Here is a 22,140-nt window from a genome sequence, read left to right on the forward strand (position 1 = left end):
CAGGAGCGGAAGGCTCGAGCTTTCCTGGAGCGTGCGCATAGTGGCTTTCTAGAACACAATGAGACTTGTTCCGCTATGTTCTTTAAGTCGGTTAGGGCCAGACAGAGTAGGAAGGTAATGCATGGCATTAGGGAAGAAAATGGTAGTATAGTTAGAGAACCAGAGGATATGGTCAGGGTGACAACTGATCATTTCCAAGGTTTATTTAAGGAAAGGGAAATAGATGTAGAGCAGGGAAATGTGTTTTTAGAACACTTGTCCAGGCGGTTGCCGGAGGACATTAGAGAAGTGATGGAGGCCCAGATTTCACTAGAAGAGGTTGAGAGCGCTCTTAGGAGGATGGGAAAATGGAAGGTGCCTGGGATGGATGGGCTGCCGGCTGAGTTTTATCTCAAGTTTTGGGGTATACTTGGACCAGTGGTCCTCGAAGTCTTGAAGGCCATCCTTGAGACGGGGGTCCCGGGGGGATCAATGGCTGTTGGTGTGCTGTCACTTTTATATAAGAAGGGGGAAGTAACAGACCTTGGCAACTGGCGGCCTTTGACCATGCTGTGCGTAGATTACAAGCTACTTGCAAAGGTTTTAGCAGACCGGTTGCGCACAGCCCTTCCCTACGTCGTTCATGAGGATCAGACGTGCGGGGTAGAGGGCCGCTCTATTAGATGGAACCTACAGTTAATCAGGGACTCCATCGCTTGGGTTGAAGATAGAGGACTGCCTTTAATGGTAGCAGCGCTAGATCAGGCGAAAGCCTTTGATCGCGTGAATAGATCCTTTTTATTCAGAGTGTTAGGTCGATTAGGATTTGGGGAGAAGTTCATAGGATGGATTCGTACATTATATGTCGGAGCGGGGTGCCGAGTTAGTGTAAATAGTCACTTGGGTGACGTTTTTGACCTCTCGTCTGGGGTCAGGCAGGGGTGCCCACTCTCGGCTCTCCTCTTCGTTCTGTACATGGAGCCTCTGGGGGCTGCCATTAGGGCAGACACAGGGGTGGAAGGCTTGTTGATCCCTGGAAGTGGTGGGCTGCGTGTTAAGATGACGCAGTACGCCGACGACACTCGTGCCTGACAAGTTCCCTTGCCATCTTTGGGGATTTCACCCGAGCGTCGGGAGCGGTTCTGAACCATGCAAAGTCTTCCGTCAAGTTTTTCGGTAGATGGCGCGGTAGAACGGATGTGCCCGGGGGGTTATCTCTCTGTGAGGGGGCCCTGAGGATTCTCGGGGTCCATTTTGAGACCTCCGGCTCAGCGACGCTAAACTGGAACATGCGTATCGCAGTGGTACAGAGGAAGCTAGCAATGTGGAAGGCTAGGTATTTGTCTTTTATGGGCAAAGTCCTGGTCCTAAAGGTGGATGTGTTGCCGTCTCTTTTGTATTTGGCGTACGTCTACCCATTGCCGGCTTGTCTGAGGAGGCCTCTAGTGAGGCTTGTGTTTCAGTTCATGTGGAGTGGCAGGTGCGAGTGGGTCGCCAGGGCACGCATGCTCTGTCCCATCAGGGAGGGAGGTAGGGGGGTACCACATTTCCCCCTCAAGCTGGACGCAATTTTTGTTTCTTTCTTGTTAACGGAGCTTGCTCATCCAGTGATACACCCGTCCGGTTACCTACTGCGGGTGTTCTTCTCGTATCAGGCGAGAAGCGTAATGGTGTGGTCTAACACGGGTCCTCGGGCGGAACAGCTGCCGTGGCACTTTGGTCATGCGGCCAAGTGGCTGCGTGCACACCCTGAGGTTGAAGTTGCCCGAGTAGGTTTAGATCACAAGCACCTGTACGAGGAGGTCTTAAAGGCAGGGAGTCCAGCGCCTGTAGTGGGAATCTCGGAAGTGGTCTGGGAGGGAGTGCAGGCGCGGGGTCTGGACAACAGGCTCAAGGACCTGAATTGGTTGAGCCTCCATATGTGCTTGCCGGTACGTTCCATCTTGTACCGGTATAGTTTGGTGCAATCCCCCACCTGTCCAAGATCCTCTTGTGGCAGGGAGGAGACTGTGCGCCATGTCTTTTGGGACTGTGCCTTTGCCGGAGTAGTATTGGCTAGGGCACGGGTGTTGTTAGGTTTGGTAAGGGGGGATTTTGTATTGACGTGGCCCAGGTTAGAGAGAGGTGTGGGGAGAGCGAGAGGGACGGATAGGGACAGGTTTCTGCTCTGCCTTCTCATGAGTCTCTTTAAACGGGGGCTGTGGGAAGCCAGGCAGAACATGGTGAAGACAGGGAGAGATTGGGGGGTGGAAGGGATAGTGAGGAGGGTGGAAGGAGATTTGAGGGGGAGGATGAAGAGGGAGGAGAGGAAGTGGGGGCAGCATGCTGCTCGGGAGAGGTGGAAGGGGGGTTTAGGGCTGGGTGTCATTTAGATTTGTAAGGGGATAGATTAGGGACGGGGAGATAGGGAAAGGTAGTTTGTAGGGTGACGGGGAGGGAAGATGCTCCCCTGAGGTTTGTTTGGGGTTTTTGTTTTGTTTAGTTAAATTAAAATACCATTGTTGGAGTATGTATGAAAATTATGAGTTGTAAAGAATGAATGGTATTGAAGGTAATAAATTATTTTTTATAAAAATAAAAACAATAGGCTGTAATTAGGTTTCACGTTCCGTTTGTTGTTTTTTGTATTTATTAAGTTATTTAATGTATCGTCACTTTCTTCATTAAATATCATGATTAACCACCACGCTGCATTTCGGTCCGACTCTCTTTTGACAAACGAAGAACGCCATTACAGAATCACCCACCACATACGGACCGAGCGGCGTGGTAACAGGCAGGAAAAGCGAAAGGAGGACGTTATGGACAGCAATGGCATGGAGTATACGACGTGGGAAGAAATCGAGAGGTGGGCGGCCGACCCAGAGAGAGTGCAGGAGCCCGTATGGGATTCGCTAAAGCAGTGCGAAGAAGGCTATAGGCGAATGGAGTTAGAAAAACAGACACGGCGGCGCAGAGCGAAACCCGAGAGTCACCCCAAAAAATGTATTGGGGGGGGGGGCTCAGAGGGAGAGTGGCTGAGTCAGGAGATGGACCTGAGCCAACTCTCCTTGTTTATCGTGAGGAGCCAAGGTGGAGACCAGAACCAGAGCCGGTGTTAGAGGTGAGCGAAGATGAGACTGTGAAGGAGTTAATGGGGAAAGTGGAGTGGAGAGTAATGAGGGAGTTGCTAGCTTGGTGCTATAGATATCATATTCGTCCGACGGATCGTGTCGGGGATTTGATGGCACCTGAGTTAGCGCTCCATACTCGTCCTGAGGTGCGTGTTAGTCGGCTGGTGAAGTTGGTGCCAGCCTCACGCACCAGGCCTCCTGTGCACATCCCTAGCCTTGCACATCCTGTGCCACCTCCACACACCAGTCCTCCGGTAGCAGCTCCCCGCACCAGGCTTCCTGTGCGTGTCCTCGCTCCAGTATCACCAGTGCCCGCACCACGCATCAGGCCTACAGTGCGCCTCGCCTCTCCAGCGTTTTCCTCCTCTCCTGCGCTGCCGGAGCCTCCTGCCTGTTTGAAGCAGCCTGAGCTGCCAGTCTGCAAGGAGCTGTCAGTCTGCAAGGAGCTGCCAGTCTGCAAGGAGCTGTCAGTCTGCAAGGAGCTGCCAGTCTGCAAGGAGCTGCCAGTCTGCAAGGAGCTGTCAGCCTGCATGGAGCAGTCAGAGCTGTCAGTCTGCATGAAGCAGCCAGAGCTGCCAGTCTGCAAGGAGCTGCCAGTCTGCAAGGAGCTGCCAGTCTGCAAGGAGCAGTCAGAGCTGTCAGTCTGCAAGGAGCTGCCAGTCTGCAGGGAGCTGTCAGTCTGCAAGGAGCTGCCAGTCTGCAAGGAGCCGCCAGTCTGCAAGGAGCTGCCAGTCTGCAAGGAGCTGCCAGTCTGCAAGGAGCTGCCAGTCTGCAAGGAGCTGCCAGTCTGCAGGGAGCTACCAGTCTGCAAGGAGCTGCCAGTCTGCAAGGAGCTGCCAGTCTGCAAGGAGCTGTCAGTCTGCAAGGAGCTGTCAGCCTGCATGGAGCAGTCAGAGCTGTCAGTCTGCAAGGAGCTGCCAGTCTGCAGGGAGCTGTCAGTCTGCAAGGAGCTGTCAGTCTGCAAGGAGCTGCCAGTCTGCAAGGAGCTGTCAGCCTGCATGGAGCAGTCAGAGCTGTCAGTCTGCAAGTCTGCAAGGAGCTGCCAGTCTGCAAGGAGCTGCCAGTCTGCAAGGAGCTGTCAGCCTGCATGGAGCAGTCAGAGCTGTCAGTCTGCAGGGAGCTGTCAGTCTGCAGGGAGCTGTCAGTCTGCAAGGAGCTGTCAGTCTGCAAGGAGCTGTCAGTCTGCAAGGAGCTGTCAGCCTGCATGGAGCAGCTAGATCCGCCAGTCAACCAGAATCTTCCAGATCTGCTAGTCAACCAGAATCTTCCAGATCTGCTAGTCAACCTGAATCTTCCAGATCCGCCAGCCAGCCAGGATCTACCGGAGCCTACTACCTACCTGAGCTTCATCTCAGTACTGGGCTTCCTCTCAGTACTGGGCTTCCTCTCAGTACTGGGCTTCACCTCAGTTCCCGGGCTGCCCCTCAGTTCCGGGCTGCCCCTCAGTTCCGGGCTGCCACTCAGTCCCGAGCTGCCTCAGTCCCGAGCTGCCCCTCAGTCCCGAGCTGCCCCTCAGTCCCGAGCTGTCCCTCAGTCCCGAGATGCCCCTCAGTCACGAGCTGCTCCTCAGTTCTGTGGGGTTCTGGGTGAGGACTATTAGGCCATGGTCGGCGGCGAGGGTGGATTATCCCAGGACGCGAAGGGGAGGAACTATGACATTTATGGAGTGGGGTCCACATCCCGAGCCGGAGCCGCCACCATGGACAGACGCCCACCCGGACCCTCCCTATGGTTTTGAGGTGCGTCCGGGAGTCCGCACCTTGGGGGGGGGGGTTCTGTCACGCCTTGGTCTTAGTATTTTGTGTTTTCTTTAATTATTTGTTCAGGCCAGGGTGTGACATGGGTTATTGTGTTGTCGTATTGTTTTTTTTTGTAGGCATTGGGATTGTGGTTGATTAGGGGTGTGTCGAGTGTAGGCTTGGCTGCCTGAGGCGGTTCTCGATCAGGGTCAGGTGCTTCTCGTTGCCTCTGATTGGGAACCGTATTTAGGTAGCCTGAGTTCGCTTTGTATTTCGTGGGTGATTGTTCCTGTCTCTGTGTAGTGTTCACCAGATAGGCTGTATTAGATTTCACGTTCCATTTGTTGTTTTTTGTATTTATTAAGTTATTTCATGTATCGTCATTTTCTTCATTAAAGATCATGATTAACCACCACGCTGCATTTCGGTCCGAATCTCTTTTGACAAGCGAAGAACGCCGTTACAGTCATAGTTGAAGTGTACCTATGATGAAAATTACAGGCCTCTCTCATCTTTTTAAGTGAGAGAACCTGCACAATTGGTGGCTGACTAAATACTTTTTTGCCCCACTGTATGTCCAAACTTTTGACTGGTACTGTATGTAGTATACACTGAGTGCACAAAACATTAAGAACACCTTCCTAATATTGAGTTGCTACCATACCCTGTTCAAAGGCACTTAAAATCTTTTGCCTTGCCCAGTCATCCTCTGGATGGCACACACACAATCCATGTCTCAATTGTCTCAAGGCTTAAAAATCTTTCTTTAACCTGTCTCCTCCCCTTCGTCTACACTGACTGAAGTAGATTTAACAAGTGACATCAATAAGGGATCATAGCTTTTCCCTGGATTTACCTGGTCAGTCTGTCTTGGAAAGAGCAGGTGTTATTAATGTTTTGTATTGTAATTCAACTGAACTACATTCATATATGATGCACCACTTACTCATTTTTCCTTGTATAGATGTCAAGTTGACTGACCTCAATGAATTCAACTGTTGACCACAACTAAACTGTTGACCGCAACAAAACTGTTGACCCAACTCAGCTTTTGACAGCAACATTAAAAATGTTGACCATTTGAGTCTAGATGGCTCTTCCAGACTACTGTCTAATAACTCAGATCATAATAATAATAAGAAGAATAACACTATTAATTAAAAGATAACATCAGGGTTTGATTCAGTTGGGTTTGTTTTCATTTCAAGTGACCCCACACATAATTTCAACATATTTTAGTTGTCCAAAATAAATGGTCCAATGTGCTAGCCAAAAGTGGCACAAATGCTACTCTCCTTCTCCTACCTCATAGCTTTGTTAATTGTGTATATTAGAAGTAGTAGAAATATGATTTTCAAACTGGTCTCTTAGCCAAGTGTCCTATTCATTAGGGCACACCATAGCAGAATGAGAGAAACGTTTTGCAACAAAATGCAACAAAAAAAACACTTCTTATTGAACAAGTTCAGGTAATGACTCCACATTTTAGTCAGTTTTGTTTTGTTTTCATCTGTTTGGTGCCTAATGCATACGGCCATGTTGTCTGTGTGTCTTGAAGGTGAGTCTAGCGTACGCGTATGAGACAAAGGACGCTCTGTGTCTAGTGCTCACTCTGATGAACGGGGGAGACCTCAAGTTCCACATCTATCACATGGGAGAGGCCGGCTTCGAGGAGAAGAGGGCTGTGTTCTACTCTGCAGAGCTGGCCTGTGGCCTGGAGGACCTGCACAGAGAGAGGATCGTCTACAGGTGAGGCTACACACAGGCACACTCACACACAGGAACAGACACACACACACACACAGAGAAATACACACACACACACACACACACACACACACACACACAAGGCTGTTCTGATAGAATGGTTCAGCGGGTACTCGACTTCCTGCGTACAAGGCTACAGGAACTTTATGGAGCATATTTAGTGTTTACACAACTATCAGCTTACAAGAGTGGATGGAGAGAGAGATAGATAGGAGGGAGTGAGAGATTGGGAGAACAATAGATGGCAAGACGTTGGGAGAGAGAAAGAGAGACAAAGGAAGACAAAGAGCAGAGAGCTTTCAAAGTTTTGTAAATCTGTCTGTCAGCTGCTCACAAGGCTGATGGAAGAGAGAGAAGTTAGTTATTGGTTTTATAACTCCTGGTATTGCTGTCTTTTTCCAGGGACCTGAAGCCTGAAAACATACTATTGGATGACCATGGTGAGTAAAGATAGAGATGGAAATAATATAAATGCCCACTATACAAGTAAATAAATGTTTTATGGACCATCCCTGGTCCTGGAGACCACCCCATGGTCCTGGAACAATGTTATTGGTCCAGCCGAGCACTACTTTAAAACACTTGATTAAACTAATCAAGTTCTTGATGATTAATTGAATAATATATCAGGTGTGTTAGTGATGGGCTGGAACAAAAGCCTACACACACTATAGCTCTCTGTAACCAGAGTTGGTACAGTAACTACTGCCTTTACTGCATGTGTGAACCGAGGCTGTCGTTCTGTAATTCACCAATAGAGGGAGTACATTGTCTATCACAAGACCTCTCTCAAGACCGGAGGGCTCCTGCTTTCTTTCAAGGTTGTCAATGAAGCCTGCGGCCACTGAGTAGTGCTCTTTAGCAAACAACATAAGGTTTCCAAGGTACATGGCTTTCATAAGATTTACTTATTTACTTTACTCCAGGATGCCCTGATATACATAGTCTGTGGTCCAGACTCCAGACTGGAGATAGCATGTTATATGACATATGGTTGAATGTCACAGCGTTGAGGTGTGTTATATGTAAGACCGTATGTCTTGTTTTGTTGCATCGTGATTGGCCATATCCATTGATATGCATAATCTGTGGGGATAGCATGTCATATGACAAATCAGGTTAAGTGTCACAGCCTTGAGGTGTATTATGTTATGTGTCTGTGATACTGTATGTATGTTGTTTCATGTCATATTCAGAAATCTCGATTGAGATGCATCTTTTGTGGGGATCGCATGTGATATGACATAAGGTGAACTGTTTCAGCATTAGGTGGTAGTGTACTGTAACAGTGCGTGTTGTGCCGTGTTCCTTTAGGTCATATCCGGATATCAGACCTGGGCTTGGCAGTCCACGTTCCCGAGGAAGAGTCCATCAAGGGTCGGGTGGGCACTGTAGGGTACATGGGTAAGCACCATTCAACACCATTCAGCAAAAGATATTCAACACTTTTTTTCAAATACTGTTACTGTACTGTATAATGAACAGTACAAATGTAAATGGTACTTTCATTATCTGTAATCATGTCTCTGGGTGTACGTGGGTCTACGTGTGTATACACGTGCATGCGTGCCTGTGGGCCGATCATCCTAATGTGTGTGTGTGTGTGTGTGTCTGTGTGTGTGTGTGTGTCAGCTCCAGAGGTGGTGAAGAATGAGCGCTACACATTCAGCCCAGACTGGTGGGCGCTGGGCTGTCTGCTGTATGAGATGATCGAGGGCCAGTCTCCCTTCCAGCAGCGCAAGAAGAAGATCAAACGTGAGGACGTGGAGAGGCTGGTCAGAGACGTGGAGGAGGAGTACTCAGACAAGTTCTCAGAGGACGCCAAGTCCCTCTGCAAAATGGTACCTGACTACAGTACCTCCTCATATTGTCAACATGGGATCATGCTTTGTTGTCGGTTGGCACAGGCATTTGCTTTGCATATCAAAATATATCTTTAGGGTAATAATTTATTTGTAAAGGCAGCGTCATGTTTTCCACAGATTTTCATTCATGATGTACATGCATGAAGGACGCTTTTATTCAGGTTTTCTATGGCTTGTAATGTCATAAGCAAAGAAGGTTGTCTGTCATGATTTTAAAACTAACTCCAAACACATACAGCAGATCAGTGCATAATTCAACAGTATAACAATATAACATATTTACTTTGTTGCTTAGTAACACTGCTGTCACTCTCTCATGTCTCTGCCCAGCTGCTGGCTAAAGAGCCCAGTGAGAGGCTGGGCTGCCAGGGGGAGGGGGCTACGGAGGTGAAGGCCCACCCCATCTTCCGATCCATCAACTTCAAGAGGCTGAAAGCTGGCAGGCTGAAGGCCCCCTTCACCCCTGATGTAAGGAAACATCATGGTAGTCTTCTCGTATAGGATGAATCAGCTGCCTCCACTTATTGATGTTATAGTGTATGTGCACGGATGTGTTTATATGCCATATGTCCTTATTAATCCCCTCAAGAGTAGTTAAGAAGGCATTGTCAGAGCACAAGCACATGATTACATAAATGTACAGTGCATGCAACACAGGATGTTCAGCAGACATACATTGTTGTTTGCTTCCCCAGCCCCAGGCCATTTACTGTAAGGACGTGCTGGACATTGAGCAGTTCTCCACGGTCAAGGGGGTGGAGTTGGAGCCCAAAGATGACTCATTCTACTGTAAAGTGTCCACAGGCAGTGTGTCCATCCCCTGGCAAATGGAGGTCAGAGGTCACACAATAACACACGCACCAAAAGGAAGCAACCTGTACTCAATCTTTTCATCTATGAACCTGTTTCACATCACGTAACGTCCTGGACAAGTCAGTTAATTGTAACTTGTCTCATGCAATATGAAGACTCTCATATTCAGACGCTAGACACTATCCCCCAGGTATACAACCAAGCAATATTTAGGAAAGGCCCAATATAGAGGCACTAGGTCAAGCCACAAAGACCCATATTTACTAAGGAGGTCAGAAAACATGTTTTTGTAGGCTAATGGGGTCGTAGTCCAGAGAATACTGCAGGCTACTGTCTGTAGCAGTTTAGACCGACACCGGGCCAAATGAGATAGCAGTGGGTTATAAAAGAAACTTGTGATTTGTATCAAAACAGCTGCTTTGGCACCAATAAGACACAGGGCTCTGGTTAAAAGTAGTGCACTGTATAGGGAATAGGCTGCCATTTGGGACAAAGCCTTAGAAAGTATCAAATTAAGTCTTCTGAATCACTGATGTGGTTAGATTTGACATCAGCCTGTTTTAAAACACCACATTTACTTTGAGTCATTTCAAAGACAAAGAGTGTCAGTCAGTTATTTTGCCATCAGCTATGGCCGACAGAGACACTGGCCAAATGACTCCTATTTTAGTGCTCTTCCCCTTCCTATCAAGATGGCCTTCACTTTCATCACACTGATGTTCTGATCAATATCCTGGCAAAAAACACTCAGGGTGCATCCCAAAAAGCACCCTATTCCCTATGTAGTCCAGTACTTTTGACCAGGGCCCAAGTAGTGCACTATGTAGGTAATAGGGTGCCGTTTAGTACGCCGTCTCAAAGTCTTTTACCCTGACATGTCCCTTTATCAGTGAAGCTGTTATTTACCCTGACATGTCCCTTTATCAGTGAAGCTGTTATTTACCCTGACATGTCCCTTTATCAGTGAAGCTGTTATTTACCCTGACATGTCCCTTTATCAGTGAAGCTGTTATTTACCCTGACATGTCCCTTTATCAGTGAAGCTGTTATTTCCCCTGACATGTCCCTTTATCAGTGAAGCTGTTGTTTACCCTGACATGTCCCTTTATCAGTGAAGCTGTTATTTACCCTGACATGTCCCTTTATCAGTGAAGCTGTTATTTACCTTGACATGTCCCTTTATCAGTGAAGCTGTTATTTACCCTGACATGTCCCTTTATCAGTGAAGCTGTTATTTACCTTGACATGTCCCTTTATCAGTGAAGCTGTTATTTACCCTGACATGTCCCTTTATCAGTGAAGCTGTTATTTACCCTGACATGTCCCTTTATCAGTGAAGCTGTTATTTACCCTGACATGTCCCTTTATCAGTGAAGCTGTTATTTACCCTGACATGTCCCTTTATCAGTGAAGCTGTTATTTACCCTGACATGTCCCTTTATCAGTGAAGCTGTTATTTACCCTGACATGTCCCTTTATCAGTGAAGCTGTTATTTACCCTGACATGTCCCTTTATAAGTGAAGCTGTTATTTACCCTGACATGTCCCTTTATCAGTGAAGCTGTTATTTACCCTGACATGTCCCTTTATCAGTGAAGCTGTTATTTACCTTGACATGTCCCTTTATCAGTGAAGCTGTTATTTACCTTGACATGTCCCTTTATCAGTGAAGCTGTTATTTACCTTGACATGTCCCTTTATCAGTGAAGCTGTTATTTACCTTGACATGTCCCTTTATCAGTGAAGCTGTTATTTACACTGACATGTCCCTTTATCAGTGAAGCTGTTATTTACCTTGACATGTCCCTTTATCAGTGAAGCTGTTATTTACCTTGACATGTCCCTTTATCAGTGAAGCTGTTATTTACCTTGACATGTCCCTTTATCAGTGAAGCTGTTATTTACCCTGACATGTCCCTTTATCAGTGAAGCTGTTATTTACCTTGACATGTCCCTTTATCAGTGAAGCTGTTATTTACCCTGACATGTCCCTTTATCAGTGAAGCTGTTATTTACCTTGACATGTCCCTTTATCAGTGAAGCTGTTATTTACCTTGACATGTCCCTTTATCAGTGAAGCTGTTATTTACCTTGACATGTCCCTTTATCAGTGAATCTGTTATTTACCTTGACATGTCCCTTTATCAGTGAAGCTGTTATTTACCTTGACATGTCCCTTTATCAGTGAATCTGTTATTTACCTTGACATGTCCCTTTATCAGTGAAGCTGTTATTTACCCTGACATGTCCCTTTATCAGTGAAGCTGTTATTTACCTTGACATGTCCCTTTATCAGTGAAGCTGTTATTTACCCTGACATGTCCCTTTATCAGTGAAGCTGTTATTTACCTTGACATGTCCCTTTATCAGTGAAGCTGTTATTTACCTTGACATGTCCCTTTATCAGTGAAGCTGTTATTTACCCTGACATGTCCCTTTATCAGTGAAGCTGTTATTTACCCTGACATGTCCCTTTATCAGTGAATCTGTTATTTACCTTGACATGTCCCTTTATCAGTGAAGCTGTTATTTACCCTGACATGTCCCTTTATCAGTGAAGCTGTTATTTACCCTGACATGTCCCTTTATCAGTGAAGCTGTTATTTACCCTGACATGTCCCTTTATCAGTGAAGCTGTTAAACTATGGATTTGGGGTTTGAGGTTGTGATCAGATTGTTTTTTCTGGTTCCAGATGATTGAGTCCGAGTGCTTTCAGGAGCTCAACGTGTTTCATACGGATGGGACAGTTCCCCCGGACCTGGACTGGAGAGGACAGCCCTCGCCTGCTCCTAAACAGGGGCTGCTACAGAGGCTTTTTGGGAGACAGGTTAGATCCTCAACCTTATTAAACCTAGAACATCAGCGTTGTGTGTATCATCGATTCTACATTATATTTTATACTTGATTTGTTAGGTCTCTGTATGTTTTGGGCTGTAGGTGTATGGATTCTTATTGACTATGGGTATTTTTTGATAAACCAGAATGCACCTATTGTAGCACGATGTACTACATCACCCATAATGCTCTGTGTAAGATATCACAATGAGCAGTATGGGTACTGTAGTACATCATATCAAATATAGCCCTTTTTACATCAGCAGATGTCACAAAGTGCTTATACAGAAAACCAACCTAAAACCCCAAACAGCAAGCAATGCAGATATAGAAGCACAGTGGCTAGGAACAACTCCCTAGAAAGGCAGAAACCTAAGAGGAAACCAAGCTCTGAGAAGAACCAGGCTCTGCGGGTTGGCCAGTTCTCTTCTGGCTGTGCCGGGTGGAAATTATAAGAGTACATGGCTATTAAGGCCAGATCGTTCTTCAAGACGTTCAAACATTCATAGATGACCAGCAGGGTCAAATAACAATCACAGTGGTTGTGGAGGGTGCAACAGCTCAGCACCTCAGGAGTATATGTCAGTTGGGGTGGAGGGGGCAGCAGAAGAGAAGAGGGAGAGAGCGTACATACATTCACACAGGACACCAGATAAAACAGGAGCATTTCACCAAATAGGACAGACTGACCCTAGCCCCCCGGCACATAGACTATTGCAGCATAGATACTGGAGGCTGTCACTGTCTCCCTGTCCGAAGATACCTTCGGACAAGGCCAACCAGGCAGGATATAACCCCACCAACTTTGCCAAAGCACAGCCCCCACACCAATAGAGGGATATCAACAGATCACCAACTTATTACCCTGAGACAAGGCTGAGTATAGCCCACGAAGATCTCCACAACCGCACGAGCCCGAGGGGGCGCAAAACCCGACGGGAAGATCATGTCAGTGACTCAACCACTCAAGTCGAGTATAGCGAAAAAAGCCTGGCACGACGTGATGCACCCCTCCTAGGAACGGCATGGAAGAGCACTCATTAACCAGTGACGCAGCCCCCGTAATAGGTCAGAGGCAGAGAATCGCAGTGGAGAGAGGGGAGCTGGCAAGGCAGAGACAGCAGGGCGGTTTGTCACTCCAGAGCCTTGCCGTTCACCTTTGCACACCTGGGACAGATTACACTCAATCATAGGACCTACTGAAGAGATGAGTATTCAGTAAAGACTGAAAGGTCGAGAACGAGTCTCGGTCTCACATGGATCATTCCATAACAATTGAGCTCTATAGCCTGCCTTCAGCTGTTTGCTTAGAAATCCTAGGGACAATGAGGCCTGCGTCTTTTGACCGTAGCGTACGTGTAGGTATGTACGGCAGGACCAAATTGGAGAGATGGGTAGGAGCCAGTCCATGTAAAGCTTTGTAGGTTAGCAGTAAAACCTTGAAATCAGCCATTGCGTTAACAGGAAGCCAGTGTAGAGAAGCTAGCACTGGAGTAGTATGAGCTCATGTTTGGTTCTAGTCAAGATTCTAGTATCTGTGTTTAGCACTAACTGAAGTTTATTTAGTGCTTTATCCGGGTAGCCCGGAGAGTAGAGCATTGCAGTAGTCTAACCTATAAATGACAGAAGCATGGCTTAGCTTTTCTGCATTATTTTCGGACAAAAAGTTTCAGATTTTTGCAATGTTAGGAATATGGAAATATTCTTGATATGTTCGTCAAGAGTGATCAGGGTCCAGAGTAACAGTTTTATTTGAGACGACTGTACAACCATCGAGATGAATTGTCAGATCATGCTCCTGAAGCTTACATTATGGTTTCCTGTCTCCTTAACAATACTTGTCCTCATAAACTTATCTTTGGGCCTCCTGATAATTGCCTGCTCTCTGTCGCCCTCTGTCAGGACTGCTGTGGAAACTGCAGCGACAGTGATGAGGAGCCCACCAGGCTGTGACTGAGCACCCTCATCCCAGCCTCACCGAGGATCTCATTTGTTTACAAATTTTGCACATTTGTATTTTTAAGATAGTTCTATATAAATATTGGCATGTATATTTTCAATATATAGCCATAAAGTCCATGTTATTTAAATATAATCATGTTTCAGAATCCGTCCACATTTTCATGCATGGCAACAACAGCTGTGACCATACTGTCATCCCCACATCTCATTTGTTGATGTTGTTCTCAGCCGATATCGCAAGCCTCTTTTTCTTTCTCCTTTTCTTTGTCTTATAAAAAGTGTCGACTGGGCTCAGATTGCGAACAATTTTTATTTTATTTTAAATGTATATTCAAAATATATATTATTAATATTTACTTCGTGCAATTCTAGACAATCAAATTAGGATATTTGTGTGAAGCGTAGGCTTAAAAGGAAATTGAAGACTGAGGTGAACTCTTAGTATGAGGTGATATGTACATTTTAGGGTTCTATCTAGAGACATTTGATGTAAGCCAAATAGATATGACTGAACGATGCATATGTAAGTGCAAAGAAGTGTACCATATATGTGACCTCTAAAGTCCCAAATGTGTCTTCCTAAGAATCTGGGTTTAGGTAAAAAGCATGTTAGTTCCCAACCACATTATGAGCTAGAGAAGGGAATTTTCTAAAAACGCCCTGCGTTATAGTACAGTATTTCAATTGCCAAAAGGGACCTTTTCGTAACACGTGGATAGCCGAGAATGGCCTTGGAGTTTCCTATACCATGGCATCCTCTAGATTGCTACACTTTTGTCACAGAGCTCCTGAGTTTAATTTAGCGGTGCACTTATGACCAAACTGGTTTGTTTTAATCCTCAAAATATTTGAATAATTAAGTCCTTCCCATTCAAGGTGCTTCAGACCATGCTGCCTCTCTCTCTCTCTCTCTCTCTCTCTCCTGTCTCCTCTGCCGTTGTTGTACCTCATGTGTTCCTTTGCCATGCTGATGTGTGTCTGTGCATTATGTAACTCAGTGGGATTCTCCTTGTGGATGTGGGACTATAATAGGACTGAGCTCCCTGACAGACTATGGTATCCCCCGCTGAACCCTCCTGACCAGAGACTCTATCAGACTGAGGAAGAGGGGTCAAAGGGGAAGGGAGAGGTTACGGAGAGGTTAAGCCATCTCCATGGAAACCTCGGCACTCCCAACGGAAGTGAAAGAGACGTCCAAAACTCCTCTTACCATCTCCATCTCTCATTGAATTGTGTTTTATTGTGTGTGATTCTCAGATGAACTTGCCTACATTCCAGTCAATACCGTACTGTACTGTGTAAAGTTATGCTACTTTTGTTTATTTAGCAATATGACTTTTTTTAACCGGTGTAAAGTTAAAACCACAACAACAACAGCTCCACCGTGATACTAGGGCAGGACTTCTAGTCGGATTATTATGACTTTTCTTTACAATGTGCTCCTGAGTCAGGCTTACACATTGAGAGAGGAGGGAGGGCCTCTCTGTCACACCTCTGACACTTTCTTCTTGAAATGCACTGATGTTTTGTGTGTGTCCATATTTTACCATAACCACTAGACCAGTGTTTCACAAACTCTGTCCTGGGGACCAGCGGGGTTACATGTTTTGGTTTTTGCTCTAGCATTACACAGGGTAGCCTAGTGGTTAGAGTGTTGGACTAGTAACCGAAAGGTTGCGAGTTTGAATCCCTGAGCTGACAAGGTACAAATCTGTTGTTCTGCCCCTGAACAGGCAGTTAAACCACTGTTCCTAGGCTGTCATTGAAAATAAGAATTTGTTCTTAACTGACTTGCCTAGTAAAATAAAGGTAAAAAATTAAATAAACACAGCTGATTCAAATAATCAAAGCTTGATGATTTGATTTGAATCAGCTGTGTAGTGGAAGGGCAAAAACCCATACGAGAATGCCTTGGGATCCCCAAGACCTAGTTTGAGAAACCCTGTACTAGGCTCTGTCCTGGTTATGATGAGTGAACGTGCTACTGTACAAGGGAGTTCTTGGAACGTTCTCGGAACATCAGGAGGATGTCTAAATCTCTGTTAGTATTCCAAGCCCAACAGGAGAGCACAAAGCAACAGGTTTTGACAGTGGGTATGAGAACAGTTCAATTTACCAAACATATACTTGATTTTTAACTCTGTAAAGAATGAAATAGACCCACTGGGCAATAACTGAATTCAACAACAACAAAGAAATCTATGTGATGACGTTGAATCAACGTGGAAACTGATTGGATTTGCAAGAAGTCAGCAACGTCAGGGAATTCTGTCTTTTTTTCACCCAACTTTTTTCATCTAAATCCAATGACATGGTGACATTTTTTGTTGATTTCTCATTGAATTCATGTTATTTGACAACGCAATCAAATGTAAATCAAAACAAGGCAACAGTAAACATGTTGTCCCTACTAATGATGCTGCACCCCCTTGGGCCAATTAGTAACAACAATTCAAGCTCAAACGGGACAGGAGATATGCTTGTTCAAAGTTTGGAATGTCAGTTAAATACTAGCGCTGTTCCCTATGTGAAAAGACTATCTGTGAAGTGAAAATGGCAGTTAACGTCTGTTAGTGCCAGACAGTCAAGTCATGGCCTTGTCCAGTTCGTGTGTCACATACCTTACTTTGACTTCAAAGGGTTCAGGGGCATTTACTTACGCTTTTAATATTTATCTGTGTGTTTGTTATATTGTGTTACACACCTTCTGTGATTCTACAAGCCTTTCTGGTGAGCTACAGCAGCTGTAAAAAGCTATTTGCTGCACCATGTGCTGAACTGAAATGCTAGGCTATGCTAATGCTAGGCAGTAAAACTGGTCTTGTCTTTAGTAAGGTGCTTCCTTCCTAACATTATCCTGCCATCTTTATCTACCTGTACAATACTTCTACATTTTATTTCAGTTATTTATTTTTTTATCATGTGCTCAATGTTTTTACCTATGTGTTCGCTTCCAAACTGCTTTCAGTGTTCTGTAAATGTTTTTGGTGTGTTGCCATACGCTTGACATTTTGCCAACTATGTTCAGACTGCACTAAGCCCTCACACCTTGGAGGCACACTTTGTGTTACACTTCACTTGGAGAACATGTTTGAGTATGAGGTGGAGGGGGAAAAAAGTATCTGAAAGTCCATACAGTGGGGCAAAAAAGTATTTAGTCAGCCACCAATTGTGCAAGTTCTCCCACTTAAAAAGATGAGAGGCCTATAATTTTCATCATAGGTACACTTCAACTATGACAGACATACTTATTTTCCACCATAATTTGTAAATAAATTCATCAAAAATCCTACAATGTGATTTTCTGGATTTTTTTCTCTCATTTTGTCTGTCGTACTTGGTGTACCTATGATGAAAATTACAGGCCTCTCTCATCTTTTTAAGTGGGAGAACTTGCACAATTGGTGGCTGACTAAATACTTTTTTGCCCCACTGTATATCCTTTAAATACCATATTAAATCAAGCACTTGGTATTCTTTGTCTGATCTATTGTATCGAAGTCCACTTCCCCACTTTTGTTACGTTGCGTGTGTGATACCTCCCTGAACCCAGGAAGGTTGGAGACTTTATTCGTGTTAACTTCCTCTGACTCCATTGCCTTCCCACACTGTCTTCTGCAAGACCAAATGTCGTACTGTGTGTCACTAGAGACCAGTACGTAGGTCTCTGTTGTCCTACTGTGTTTACATGCCAAATGGAAGCAACCGAGAGGATAATGATGATGATCAAGATCAAATGTTGATAATGATGAAAGTGGACTCGTTGACGATAATAATGAGGAAGATGTGAACATGTGCCATGTACATGCTATGTATCACTCTGATGTGATGTTTGTTTGAGCTCTTTTGTTCTCTCTCTCTCTTTCCGTTCTATCAACTCGTACTGTCTGCCTCTAACCTGTCTCCGTAGGTGCCTGTGAACATGTACATTAGTCAGGGCCAGTCAAACTGGACCTCCATGTAACAAAGTATTTTACTTCAATAAAACGTTTTTTGTTTAGCTTTGGCGTGTCTTGTGTAATTCAATCTTGCAAACGAACACAAATATTAATCCAACATGCAACAATTTCAACGTTTTGACTCAGTTACAGTTCATATAAGGAAATCAGTCAATACAAATACATTCATTAGGCCCTAATCTATGGATTTCACATGACTGGGCAGGGGCGCAATCATGGCTGGACCTGGCTCCCCAGTGGGAGTGCATAGGCCCACCCACTGGTGAACCAGGTCCAGCCATTCAGAATACATTTTTCCCTACATAAGTGCTTTATTACAGACAGAAATTCCTGCAGTCAGCATGCCAATTGCATGCTTCCTCAAAACTTCGGACATCTGAGGCACTGTTGTATGACAAAACAGCACATTGTAGAGTGGCCTTTTATTGTCCCCAGCACAAGGTGCACCTGTGTAATGATCATGCTGTTTAATTAGCTTATTAATATGCCACACCTGTCAGGTGGATGGATTATCTTGGCAAAGGGGAAATGCTCACTAACAGGGATGTAAACACATTTCTGCATATGGACAATTTCTGGGATCTTTTATTTCAACACATGAAACATGGGACTTTATATGTCTCGTTTATATTTTGGTTCAGTGTAGATGACAGTTGCCTGTGTAACAGGTAGGATTTGTAACCGGTAGCTCTCGCTCGAGAACCAAAATTAAGTTTTAACCATTAGACCAAAGGAAAATCCCTCTGATCTGAGGGCAGCTATTGGGCTTATGAATCTCAGGTAGGGCTACCAATCACGAGAGTGTGATTGCAAATGGCCTCCGCTGCACCTGCATTCATTTGGGCATCAGATTTTCGAGAAAAGTTGGAGGGATAATTCATTTGGAGTAAAGCTGCACTTCATTGGTGCCGCAGGTGCATCACCTGATATTATAAGCGTCAGGCTGCTCAGGTGTTGGTACCCACCGTCCATTTGAACCATTTCTCCCCGTAGGATCATGATGTGTATTGTGTAGCTCCCACATCACTGCATGCTATTCCACCAGAGAGCCTCTCTGTCCCAGCACTTATTTTTACCAATACAGTACTGATAAAGCCTTCATCTGTCTGGCTCTCCTCTTCTCCAAACCATCATCTGTGCCCCTCCCTCCCTCACACCTCTCTCTTTCTCCTCTCTCTCACTCCTCACCAGCCTCCCCACTGTTGCCAGGCAACACTCTGTAAGAGGGATCTAAAATAAATAAATGCTTGAAATAGACTTCTGTTTTTTAATATTGAAAGGAGGCCTGGTGCAGACTGTCTTTATGGCATGAATGTATCATCAGGGTAGGCTGGGGTGTTGCTCGTGTTGTACGCATCAGGAGAGAAAGAAAGAAAGAGACTATGCAATACAATGTTTTTGTCTTTTTCTCTCCCAGTTGTGGATCATCAAGGATGTTGAATGTATTGTTTTTACTTAGACATTGGCTGATTGGGAGTGTGTGATTGGCACCCCTCGATCCACTTAATCACTCTCTCTCTCTTAGTCTCTCCATTTCTCTCTCCACAACAACCCTGAAGCATACAGTATAACCCCAGAACCACCCTATCTATCCCGTCTCCCAACTCTCCTCCCCTCTCAACGGTTGAAGGTTTATGTGTGAAGTCAGTCAGTTAGTGATTAGAGCAGATGACTATGATGATGTAGAGCACAGCTAAACCCATATTTAGGCACAGCTGCGGTCCCTTCAGGTATAGAGACCTTAAAGATTTTACAGCAATTGAACAACGTTTTTGAACAAACCCTTTTAATTCAAATGTTTGTCTCCATTCAATCACGTTCATCTGTATCACCTACAGTGCTGTGAAAAAATATTTGCCCCCTTCCTGATTTCTTAATTTTTTGCACATTTGTCACACTTAAATGTTTCATTAATCTGCATTGTGCTATCTGCAACTGGAATGAGATGTTCGACGAGAAGGTGTCCACATACTTTTGATCATGTATTGTATATCTCTATGTCTGTGTGGGTGGGTGCTTGAGTGAGTGCATGTGTGCTAAGGTGCACAGAATCCAAGCAGGTGGTCAGTCCAGTTCAAGTTTTCAGCAGTCTGATGGCTTGTAGATAGAAATGGTCTCTGAGCCTGTTGGTAGCAGACTTCTCCAATACCGTCTGCCCTACAATAAGGGAGAAAACAGCTCATGGCTCGGGTGTGTGGGGTCCTTGAAGATGCTGCGTGCCTTCCTGGATGCGTGGTAGCACGGTCCCAGTGATGTACTTCACCACCCTCTGGAGGACCTTGTGGTCGTGGATGGAACAATTCCCGTACCAGTCCGTGATGCAACCAGTCTTGATGCAAACACTCTTGATGCTGCAGCGATAGTATTACACCGAGTCATCAGAGTTTGTTCTGCTGACATTGACCGCTGCGGTACGGGCTCGCAGCGCTGTACGGATATCTCCGTTCATCCAGGGTTTTTGATTGGGATATGTCCATATCGTTATTGTAGGTACAACAAAACATGGGAAACACATTCCCTTATCAACCTCCTATCAGGGTGATAAGAGAGCTGGTTATGGCTCACACTGATATTTGGTGTCTGTGCGTTAACCAAGGCCATGGTGGGCTGCCGAAACCAACAGTGTTCCATCATGTGGATGGGGCAAGGCTAGGGATTGTCTTAGAGACCTATGTATCTAGGTGGCGACTCTTCTTCAGACTATATCACTTACTGTGATTCACTTAGTGTGCATCAAGTCTCTTTGCAACTAATAAATAATAAGAAACTAAAACCACTGAGCGTTTCATTTCTATGGAAGAGACACTACATTTCATTAGCCTTCTGAGTCACTCTCTATGACTGCGTCCCAAGTGGCCCCTACCCTGTGGGCCCTGGTCAAAAGTAATGCACTAAATAGGTAATAGGGTGCCATTCGGGAAGACCGCATGTTGTGCCCTGAGGTATTCTCCATTTACTGGGAAATTAGAACCTCACCTGAGTCAACTTCCAGGGAAATACCCATGAATAAAGTTCAGGAGGAGAGAGAGTGAGCAGGACCCAACGTCACGACACAATGCTTTCCATTGTGCCCCGGCCTGGCCTCCCTGATGCTGCTGTGTCACTGATAGTATCTATCTGAATTACACCTCCATGTGCCACGTGTCACAGTCACACTCAGTCACAACAACCAATCACAATGGACAGTTATAATGACTTTGATGTCACGCCAGTGAGCACATGATCAGCGTCTCTGACTGGGAAGTTACATTTTTTATTGCTCTCACTCACTAGGTCACGTTAGTCACACACCCACACACACACACAGACACACACATACAAGCCACATTCTCCTATTCCTCATAGGACGATACTGGAAATATCCTGTGTCGCTAGTTTGCTGCGTGGACACTTTATGGATGTTTAGTCAGGCGAAGGTCACATAGCACTGTGATTTCCCACACTCATAATGGTTAACCCCTGCTGTGAAATGAAAATATCACTCCTCCTCAATATGTGGGAAATGGGTTTCCTTCATCTCAGCCTGACACTGCAACCGACCACTAAGGCCACAGTGTAAGTCAGCCTAGCAAAACACAATCCATGTGGGGGGTGGTCCTTGATGATTTGTACAGTCCCCTCAATAATAGACCGAAATAAAATTGTATTGGTCATGTACACATATCTTGTAGATGTTATCGCAGGTGCAGCGAAATGCTTATGTTTCTAGCTCAAACAATGCAGTAAAACCTAACAATACAAAACATTAGACACAAATATCAGAAATATCAGAATGAGCTATGAGCTATGAGTCCGGAATATAAATATGCAGCATATGTGTATAATGGTGTGAAATAGAAAGTATGGACAGTATATGAATAGAAAAGGTGTGTACAGCAGTAATTATATAGGATCAGCCTTGACTAGAGGTATACAGCACATACATATGAAGTGGGTTAAACAGTATGCAAACATTACTAAAGTCTATAAAGTGCAGGGTAGAGTACTGGATGGTAGCCGGCTAGAAACAGTGACTAAGGTTCAGGGCAGGGTACTGGGCAGAGGCAGGCTAGTGGTGACTATTTAATAGTCTGATGGCCTGGAGATGGAAGCTATTTTTCAGTCTCT

General features: G+C 45.1%; 1 protein-coding gene across 1 annotated transcript in view; it reads left to right on the forward strand.

Moving 5' to 3' along the window:
* Positions 1 to 18,074, forward strand: part of grk6 (G protein-coupled receptor kinase 6) — a 55,997-nt gene extending 37,923 nt beyond the window's left edge. The window contains exons 9-16 of the mRNA XM_020464370.2: positions 6,390 to 6,580; positions 7,001 to 7,038; positions 7,913 to 8,002; positions 8,231 to 8,439; positions 8,794 to 8,931; positions 9,159 to 9,296; positions 11,970 to 12,104; positions 14,015 to 18,074. Of these exons, the coding sequence (XP_020319959.1) occupies positions 6,390 to 6,580; positions 7,001 to 7,038; positions 7,913 to 8,002; positions 8,231 to 8,439; positions 8,794 to 8,931; positions 9,159 to 9,296; positions 11,970 to 12,104; positions 14,015 to 14,065 (990 nt within the window). The 3' untranslated portion in view covers positions 14,066 to 18,074. The remainder of the gene's footprint in view (positions 1 to 6,389; positions 6,581 to 7,000; positions 7,039 to 7,912; positions 8,003 to 8,230; positions 8,440 to 8,793; positions 8,932 to 9,158; positions 9,297 to 11,969; positions 12,105 to 14,014) is intronic.
* Positions 18,075 to 22,140: the final 4,066 nt, after the last annotated feature.

Source organism: Oncorhynchus kisutch, linkage group LG28 (assembly GCF_002021735.2).
Source record: "Oncorhynchus kisutch isolate 150728-3 linkage group LG28, Okis_V2, whole genome shotgun sequence".
NCBI classification, from domain to species: Eukaryota; Metazoa; Chordata; class Actinopteri; order Salmoniformes; family Salmonidae; genus Oncorhynchus; species Oncorhynchus kisutch.